At 37.2% G+C, this 10105-nt stretch overlaps 1 protein-coding gene across 1 annotated transcript in view; it reads left to right on the top strand.

Annotated features, from left to right (window-relative positions):
- Positions 1–10105, top strand: part of LOC110023253 (single-stranded DNA-binding protein, mitochondrial) — a 22164-nt gene that overhangs the window by 3230 nt on the left and 8829 nt on the right. The window contains 5 exon segments of the mRNA XM_020722566.1: positions 5482–5520; positions 5616–5710; positions 5876–6033; positions 6120–6328; positions 6464–6564. Of these exon segments, the coding sequence (XP_020578225.1) occupies positions 5482–5520; positions 5616–5710; positions 5876–6033; positions 6120–6328; positions 6464–6564 (602 nt within the window).

Below are 10105 nucleotides of genomic sequence, written 5' to 3'. Positions count from 1 at the left end.
ATATATATATATATATATATATATGTATGTATGTATATCCGATCTTTATCTTACTATGAATATCCATATATACCATCACTTTTCTCTAAAATGGAAAATTTCAACTTCATTAAGCACCATATACCAAATATCCACTAGACCATTTAGTGGCATCATGAAAATTAATCTTGCGCAACTATCATAGAAGGGCCAAGAACCATAGCAGCAGTAAACCACATGATCTACTATCGACTTGGATGTCATTAGATAGGACATGCGGATCAAAAGAGTGGATCAAGCCTGGGCTATATACTGTGGTCGAAAGAGTTTGCAACCCCAAAGTCTCAACTTATGGGTCACAATCGATAATTTGATATGTCTATACTAATATATTCTTTATAAATATCAAATATGAGTCTAAAACCTAACACTATTATGTGTCGTAATGTGCATTGGTGGATGATTGTTTTGTTAATGTTAATGATAAACTTGGGAGAATGTTAAAATATCTCATACCTCTATAGTAGAACTTAACAAATAAGTCTAAAATTGAACTAAATATTAAAACTTTACTTTGATTCATGTTAAAATATCTCATACCTCTGTAGTAGAACTTAACAAATAAGTCTAAAATTGAAATATTAAAACTTTACTTTGATTCATGTTTATAAATTTTAAATTAAAGACAAATCATTTTTTTGTGATCATTTTATTTAACAAAAAATTAGAATTACTTAAGGGAATTCAAAAATTCATAATGCAAAAAATTAATAAAATCTAGAATTTTGGTTAGACTTGAGTTTATATTGAACTAGACCAATTATTTAATTTACTTTGTATTGATCATTCTATGTTGTTATTATTATTTAACGGTATGATATGATTAATTTTATTTTGGATAAATTTAATCTTTTTCAAGTAGATGATATAATTTGATTTAAATTAGCAAGAGACTAATTTTAAGGATGTTGTTTGCATTATTAGTTATTGGAATACCAATTTTCATGGTTTGCTTTATCTCTCTCTTCTCCTCCCCTCCCTCTCAAACTACATCTCTTCTTTTTTCGTCCAATCATTTCTTTATTTTTTATGTCTTTTTCTTCTGGATCGATCTATACATATTTAGTACCCGAGCCTTATGCTATAGTGCTTGCTATATTAATGATGCCTTACTATTATTCCTTCTGTCAAACAACTTTTCTCTTGAATTCTGTGTAAGAAAGTATACCCCGAATCAACTTCAAATAAGTTATTTTTAGCTAAAAGATTGAAGGTAAACTAGAACCTGATACAATATCCCTTCTTCATTAAATCAACATGTTCTACTCAACCTCCCTAAAATCTTCCATCTAAAATCTACCATCCCTACTCCATAATCCTACTTTTGAGAAACAAATCCTCTGAGCCATTAGTTATTTGTTAAAGCGTGTGAAAAACTAAGCTTTTGAATGGATATGATTTCATCCCCCACTAATTAAAGTGTCTGTAAGGCTAAAAAGTTGGCATAAACTAAGACATTAGTTATTGATTGTTCGAGAATTTATGCAGCTGGTGTGTGTGTGTAACTAAAGTATGCAATGATAAAAAAAAAATTATAAAAAGTAAAAAAATGTTTAATGACACGAGTATTTAGTAATCCTTTTTAGTTATCATATGTTTTACCAATATCAAATTTTGCTTACATAGTATAAAAAATTTAAAATATATAAATGTTAATTTACTCTTTAAAATAATCAAAGAAAATATAACTATATGAACATAATTAATTAAAGTTAATGCACTAAATGATATTGTCATCATTACCACTAACACTTGTGCCCACTTCAACAACACTTTCATCTTCATCTAGAAAGATAGTTTGCAAGTATAGCTCATGTAGAGAGAGATTTGTGACTTTAAATATGCCAATTCCATCTATTGTAGTTTACGTTTCTTCAACATGTCTTACAAATAGGGGTGTAAATGAGCCGAGTTGGCTCGCGAGTCTGCTTGAGTTTGACTCGTTAACGAGCTCACAAGCTGAACTTATTGAGCCACGAGCTCAAACCAAAGCTCGTTTATTAAACGAGCTCGAGCTCGTCTCAGCTTGTCTCATCGGCTCGCGAGTCGGCTTGATTAACCTAAAGCTAGTCATTTTGATACATTTTTTCGGTGAGTTGCCACCTCCTCCGGCTATCAATACCTTTTATGGTGAGCTCCTGTAAAAATTGAATTTGTAGTTGAAGCTCGTGAGCCAGCTGCTACCACTATGAGCCGAGCTCGAGATCGCTTTTTGTGCTCGACTTGAACTGTACTCAAGTTCGAACTCACAATTTGGCGGGCACGCCGAGCTCAATATGGGCGTGACTCGAGCTTGACTCGACTTGTTTACACCCCTACTAACAACTTAGTATCTTTTTACTATTAAGATTACTAAAATACTAAATTTTAATTCTATTGTGACACGAAAAGATTATGGGCAAGCAGCTTCGAGTCGGCAACATCACGACAATTGACTGATTCATTCAATTGGGCCTTATCAATCAGAAGTTTGTGGACTTTGATAAATTTGTTGCTATGTACATCAGCTTTGAGAGGTCCTCTGAGGATGAATCAGATGTTGGAAGCAATGGAGGATCCTCCAATTGGCCTGTTGAAACTAAGAGAATTTTCTAAAAAAAACTTTTGTAAAGATATATTTCTTTTGTAAAGATATATTGATTAGATGAAATATTTTTTATATAAAAAAAAAAAACTTGTACATTTTTATATTTAGAAATGAATGAAGTTCTCGATCATTTTTGCATACCTTTACTTCTTTTTATTATATTACCTTTACAGCATTATTTTTTTGCTATAACTGCTTGGTGTTGAATATTGGTATTGGTTGATGGCTAAGACTTGGGAAAGATTGTCGATCGTTTTTTATGTGACGACCCAACAGATATCTTACACTGCCTTTCTCATTTGCTAGGTCTGATTGTCGCATTGATCATTTAATCAATGAGACTCACTTCTGGGATCATTTGCATCGTACCCTTTGCGAATTTTGTCACTGTTGGGTAGGCTACCACCTCCAGGACTTTATTCACATGGAGCTTTGAGATAGGCTTGTTGATGCTTGGCATTGAGCATTGAATTTTGTGCTAGAATGCTGATTGGACATCTATCACGTCATCGTCAGTCGCCTTTATTAATTTATATTGATTAAATGTCTTAAGGTGTCCTTGCCGATTTTTATCATATTGAGGGCCAGGATTGTTTCTTTTATTTTTCAAGGTCTCGGTTTCTTGGCTGGATTGTCACCTCAATCGTTTCACACCATTCGCGGAGCTTGTCATTGCTGGGCAGGAAACTATGGAGACTCGGTGCTGGGGTGATTTGAGCAATACCCTTCGCGGAGCTTGTCATTACTGGGCAAGGAACCACCTCCAAAGCTTTATCTGATTCATGTTTGAAGTCCAAGTTTTGCGATGCAGGAGCGTTATGGGCTAATCTGCCGAGCAGACCTCTTTAGAGTTGCTATCGGCATTACTTATTGGATTTAGGTTTCTCAAGTGTCAATTGGACGTGGGAAAACATTAAAGAGATTTATGTATCTTACCACATATATAAGTTTTGAGATGATACTTCCTCCGTTTGCCGAGCAATGTGTCAACCACCCATAATCGACCGAGCGTCTTGGGATATCGTCGTTCTTCTAATGTTTTCAGTCGAGACAGTTTTCGAACATGTATCCCCTCTAAATATTGCTGATTATCCGAAATTTCATCCCCTTACTAATCCTATTCTTCCTCCCCATCAGACTCGTTTTCCAAATACCTTCTAGGAGCCTTAGATCGATGTCAAAGGGGCTGACTACTTGTGATTGATAATCATGCTTTTCAAATTGTGCTTTTGTGATTGTAATCATGGTTCCTCCATCTTGATGCTGTGACTTTATTTGAAAATTTTTTTCTTTGTGCTATATCAGGGATTGTCTAGACTGCTTTTAGTCATCTGTTGGCTCTTATTTAGTTTTTCTTTCAAAATAGGCACTGTTCCGACCACGTTCAGTTGTTTTCTGACATCTAATCCTTCAATCCCTCCAAAAAGATGGATTATCCCGACTCCTTCAATGTTATTTATGGCCAAGCCTCTAAATTCTAATGGTGCCTTGTTGCCGCTTTTATTTCACATTTCCATCTTTAGACCATTCTATGTAGTTTAGTCTACTACTTAAAAGTCATGTCACCTTTCTCTACCTCGTCGATTTCATTCTCTAAAATTGAAATGATGATAGACAAAGCCAGAGAAGTCAGAAGTTGCTTGTAGAAGAAATTTAGGAGTACAAAAAATGAAGGATCATAAAATAGAGGAATCATAAAAAGAAAGGAGTCATAAATGAAGCTCATCTAATAAAAATAAGCGAGTCAATCATAGATTGCGTTGTGAAAGGCATAGAATAACCAAAAAAACATTTTATGGAGCTGGGAAACAGCGGTAGATTAAAATAGATGGTCATTTTTCAAATTATATGAAAGTTACATATGGAAAACTCCGGCTCTACATCTTGTAGTTTTATCTTCTCTCCTCCGCTTTTCATTAGCAGCTATTGGTTGTCCAATTTAGAAGAAGAGGATACATAAAGTATGGTTACTTCACATGCTTAAGAAGGACACATTCACACGTTACAACGGACAAGTGGAAGGAAAAAAGTATTAGACATCACAGGTCTCAGACTCACACTGATTAGGATCACAGTCGCTTTTAGCTGTTCTTCTTGTCTTATCCTCCTACAATGAAATTCTCTCAATATCGTCCGATGTCTCTGTGGTAATTGTCAGCTATCAAATTTTTTTACTCTCTGATTTATCACAATTGGCTCAAATTTTTCCCGCAGCAGAATTTCATCTTTTAATGCTTCTATAATATGCATTAACCATTTCAAATGACATTAATCATGAATTCTCTAGAATGACATAAGCAATTTAAGTTAGTTTTGAAGCTATTAAGACCTTACTGATAGGTTTAATTAACTGAGCAGGCTATGATTTAATAATGCTGAAAGAAGTAATGTTGGCAATGTTACCCTTTTGTATTATTAAACCAATAAAGAATTAATGTCAACTCATTGATGTTATGCTATTTACAGAAAAGATAATTGTATCCAATATCTTTTTTTGGAGCATCAAACTTCGAAGTTTACACCCAATCTAACAAGCAACGCAATTCTGATGTATTTATGTTATCTAATAAAACAACTAAATGAAAATTAAATTCACCAATTACTTTTATATGCATTCTAATTGTATGCAATCAGAAAGTGCCTTTATCAACGTTAATTTCATTGTCGATTGATGAAATATATTTTAGTAATTTTTAGTTTGATTCATTGATTTTATTTGTACATATTCCATAGCAACTTGGTCATTGTTTGTCATTGCTCTGTGTGCACATCACTGCATTTGGAATGCATTTGCATGTGTAGGCAGGTGACTATCCCACCCACTCGCTTAATGATTGAATTTCCTGGTTGCTTAGGAGCAGCTGGGAAAGCTTTTACACGAGAAGCTCTAAAAGGTGTAACTGCATTAAGAACAGGCATTAGCATTTATTCTCTTATCTGTTTTAATGGTGCTTTGACAACTTTATAAGATGCATGTTCTTATCTTCAGGAATCTCTGCAGGTCAATTCAGAGGATGGGTTCATTGAGAGGGGGATTTTTCTGTTGTTTCAGGAGTTATTTAATGCTTTACAGGTCTCCAATTGGTAATAGTGCTTTAGTCTCCACCATGTACTTTCCATCCTTTCTAGTATATATAAGGGAAAAAATGATGAACATTGTTACAGGAAACCTATTTTACTTGCCAGTAAAAAAAATAATTATTTGGAAGATAACAACTTAATTATCTTTCTGTTTGTTTTTTATTCTAGGCTTGCAAAGTGGGTCTAGAGTATGCCTCTCCTCCTCAGCATTTGATGGGTTTGACAAGAATGAAATTGAGGATGATGATTTTTTATCTGATCAGAAGGAGATAGAACCTCAAGGTGTCGACCCCAGAAAAGGCTGGGGTTTCCGAGGCGTGCATAAGGTTTTGATTTTCTTTTTTGTCATTGAAATTTACTTGTGATGTTCTATAAGCACTTGTGACTTCCTTTCTGTTGTTTTTGGATTCAGGCTATCATTTGCGGCAAAATTGGGCAGGCTCCTGTACAAAAAATATTGAGGAATGGAAAAACGATTACCATATTTACTGTTGGGACAGGGGGTATGTTTGACCAAAGGATTGTTGGAAATGAAAATTTGCCAAGACCAGCTCAATGGCATCGAATCACGGTGCACAATGAAAACCTGGGGGCGTATTCTGTTCAACAGCTAGCAAAGAAGTATGTATGATTTTTATGCAATCAACCCTTCATTTTGTCAATTTTACTAAAAAGAGCTATTCGATGGGTAAGTAATCTAGCCTTTTGTTTTTTTATTATTTGATAACGAACTATTATTTATACTTTCTTTTGCAGCTCTGCTGTTTTTGTTGAGGGCGACATTGAAACTAGGGTTTATAATGATAGCATAACCGGTCAAGTTAAAAATGTGCCAGAAATTTGTGTTCGTCGTGATGGTATGCTTCTAATAATTGAAATTTTATTGAATATTTGGAGACTAAACCTTGTCCCTCTTATTTTCTGATGATGTTTTATTTCAAATTCACAAGTACAAATTGATATTTTTTTGTCTTATTTTACGTTATTAATATTGTGGGATTTAAAAATATTTGTGAGTGATACAGAAATTTTTTAATTATCACTATAAGAGAGAGAAGAAAAATTAATAGAGAGAGTTTATAGTGAGAAACTCTGGGATTTCACTGGAAAAAAGGCTTAAGTATAAAGATTGCGTAACCTAGGACCCTCCTTTTGATTTCGTATTTATAGGTTTAAAATAATGGTATGAGGGCTTTTAGAATTGCTATACATTTAGCTGCATCAATATGAATAATATCAAGGTTCAATAATCACTTCTAAAGTATATGAGGTATTTAGCCTAATTATATTGACTTGTTTGAGCAAAATTTTCGATGTATGAGGCAACAACTTGATGATTGAAATTATTGGATTATTGCATTAATTCATTGGCTTGGTTGAAGGAATCTTGGCTACTGGGTGAGCTTTGAGCGGGTATGTTGGGGCAAGTAGACTGTTACACCGGTACCTGACCTAAGGACAATTTTGTCTTTTATTAGCTAAGGGTAATTTGGTCTTTTATTATTATTATTTGGGTTTGATAGACCCTAATCGGATTAGGATTCGGTGTATGCATGAGAATTGTTGTTTTGGAGTGTTAGGTTTAGGGTTTGAGAGAGATTTTTCACCTCTCGAATTGTAGGATTTGAGAGAGATTGCCTACCTCTTGAATTATAGGTGTTTATGCTTAATGTATTCATATTGAATCTCTTTGATGTAGTGTTTGTGAAATAAAATTTGTTTGCCCTAATTTATATGAAAAATTGTGCTTATTTCTGTATCTAATCATACAAAATGGTATCAGAATAATTAATTTTTGGGAGATCACCGATAGGATCTCGGTGAACAAGGCTTGAACTCATTTTGCCCTAATCAAAGCTGACATGATCTCTGCGCACAAGCTTATAGGCGTGAGTGAACGATGGAATACAGGATTGCGATACACGTACAATAATAGCTAGTTGGGTTTGGAGCCTTATTCGTCTCAACCAGATTGCGAGTCCATTGCCGAAACAGTCGCAACCTAGGGAAGCAACAACCAGTTTGCGACATGCAATCATGATTTGAATGTGTTGGGAACATGTGCGACCTATTGAGGCCCAAACTCCATTTTTTTTCTCCCACTGCCTTCTCTTACGGTCCTGATTAGAGCTTGCTGGGAAGGCTCCAATCGTATTGCGACCTACAGAGGCTTTGTAACTCCCATCTTTCTCCTCTTTTTGCTCCGTCTTTGCGACACAATCGCGATTAGAGCCAGTTGAGGAAGGCCACTTGGGGATCGGGGTGTGAACTGAGAAGCAAGCTCTAGATTCGGCGTGCCCTAGTCGTGTATTGATTTAGGTTACCTTAGAAGATTGGGACTTGCCTTAATCGTAGAAAAGTTACAACCTAAGCCAACTAACTGCGATTGAAGAAAGATAAACAATCCTGATTCAAATCAACTACAAGATCATGGCTTATAGGCTTCAAAAGCAATAAGAAGTAATGACGACAAAAAATTAAATTATTTGATGGAAAAATTAGAGAAATAAATGAGCCACATCAAATATGAAATAGATGATGTTTGTCTGTAACAGAGGAGCGTTTATCATCAATGGATGGGCGGTTTGAGCAGAGATTCACGGTCGTGGAAAAAATGATGAAGAGGATAATGTAGTTTCATACAAAAGCGGTTGCTGCCTACTGTGAGGCTGAGCAATGGCGTTGGGAACAGACACAAGCAATAACAATTTGAAGGATTTGTTCGACATCAGGGCAGCATCGTTTCTTTTGGTTGATCTGGAACCGTGGGATAGAGCGAAGGGCCTAAGAGGAAAAGCAAAGCTTGCAATAACCCTGAGATTTGGGTTTCCTCTTATTATTGTTTGGTATGCACGTGACTTGTTGTCTTGGAGTGTTAGGATTAGGGCTTGGGAGAGATTTCCCACCTCTCGAATCATAGGAATTAGGAGAGATTATCTACCTCTTGAATTGTAGGTGCTTATCCTTTATATATTTGTGTTGTGTCGCTTTGATTTGGTGATCTTGAAATAAAATGTGTTTGCCCAATTTATGTGGAAAATCATGCCAATTTCTGTGTCGAATTGTACATACACTTTGTTGACCTCATTTTTAGTGAGGTCTTAGCCTCCTAATCTTAGAACCTAGGATCTAGCTTTAGGAGTTCTTATTGACTATCCTAGCGGACTAGCAATGGAACCCACCTCCCGTAGAACTTCAAACCATTTCTTGACTCATTTTTGTGAAGAACTCGCATGAGTGTTTCCAAGCACTCAACTTCTAGTTGCAAGGGCTAAGGATCAACATGCAGAGAGCCCGAAAATGAGTTCCTATAGGATCAAACAGCCTTAGGTGAACCCTTTGTGACTCGATTACTCGCTGACGACACACTTCACACACTCACTGCATCACACACGACTTTGACTTGAATTGACTCATCTGTCGGCGAACTCGTCCGGACGACGACGGCCCCGGATGACAAAACAGACTGCGCCGACGCATCCGGAACGTCAACTTTAGCTAGGAAGGACACCCATATTGCTAGGGTTATATGCCCACACAAATGACACGAATATCAATGCACATTTTTTTTTATTTAACGGGGTGCGGTTCGGTGCAATTTGGGCTGGACTCGAGCTTAACACAGGCTAAACAATTTGAGATTTCAAATTTTAAATTTCAAATTTATCAATTAATCCCCCATTAAACTTTTCCATTTAAGCAGTGTGCCTAAAAGGAAATAATTCAATTCCCCGCCCATTGCTTCCACGGTAACGGCTCTCTGACCCCGCTCCTTTCTTTAATTCGCCCCCGTGCTCGCATTCTTCCCCCCCCCTCTCGACACCATTTGAGACGATCTCCATCGAAAGCTTCTGTTTCGCTCCTCCCCTCTGCACCGAGAACTTTCCTCGCGTTCAATCTCACACGACAGGAGCGCTCGACTCCTTGCTGCGCCGAACAACTCCGCTCGATCGCGTCTCGCGCACTCGCCTCCTACCTGCGACTCCCGTACTCGCCTTCTGCTCGATCCCGTCTCCCGCACCGAAGGAATCGCAGACGCCGCTCGACGCCCCTTGTCTGCTCGCCTCTTCCCTGCGTCGAAGAGGCTTGATCCCGATCTCCCGCACCGAAGAAGCTCTGCTCCTCCCCCGCAGACCCCGCTTGCTTCTCTTCACCCGATCGCTTCCCTCTGTGCGACGGGACTCGTCCGATCCCGCCTCCCGCGCAGAAGAAACCCCGCTCACCTCTTTCTCGCTCGACTACCCCGCACCTATTCCTCTCCGGATCGAGGCACAGCCGCTCGCCTCCCTCATCTTTCATGCTGTACAACTCCTAACCGAACTCACAGAGGAAGGAAATCCTGTTCGTTAGCTGCAGCAGGGAAGGCAACAGCAATATCACTGTACAAATTACATATAT

This window comes from Phalaenopsis equestris, unplaced genomic scaffold, assembly GCF_001263595.1.
Source record: "Phalaenopsis equestris unplaced genomic scaffold, ASM126359v1 Scaffold000223, whole genome shotgun sequence".
Taxonomy (NCBI): Eukaryota; Viridiplantae; Streptophyta; class Magnoliopsida; order Asparagales; family Orchidaceae; genus Phalaenopsis; species Phalaenopsis equestris.
The sequence above is the reverse complement of the archived record's forward strand: the minus strand, read 5'-3'. Positions and strand labels throughout refer to the sequence as shown.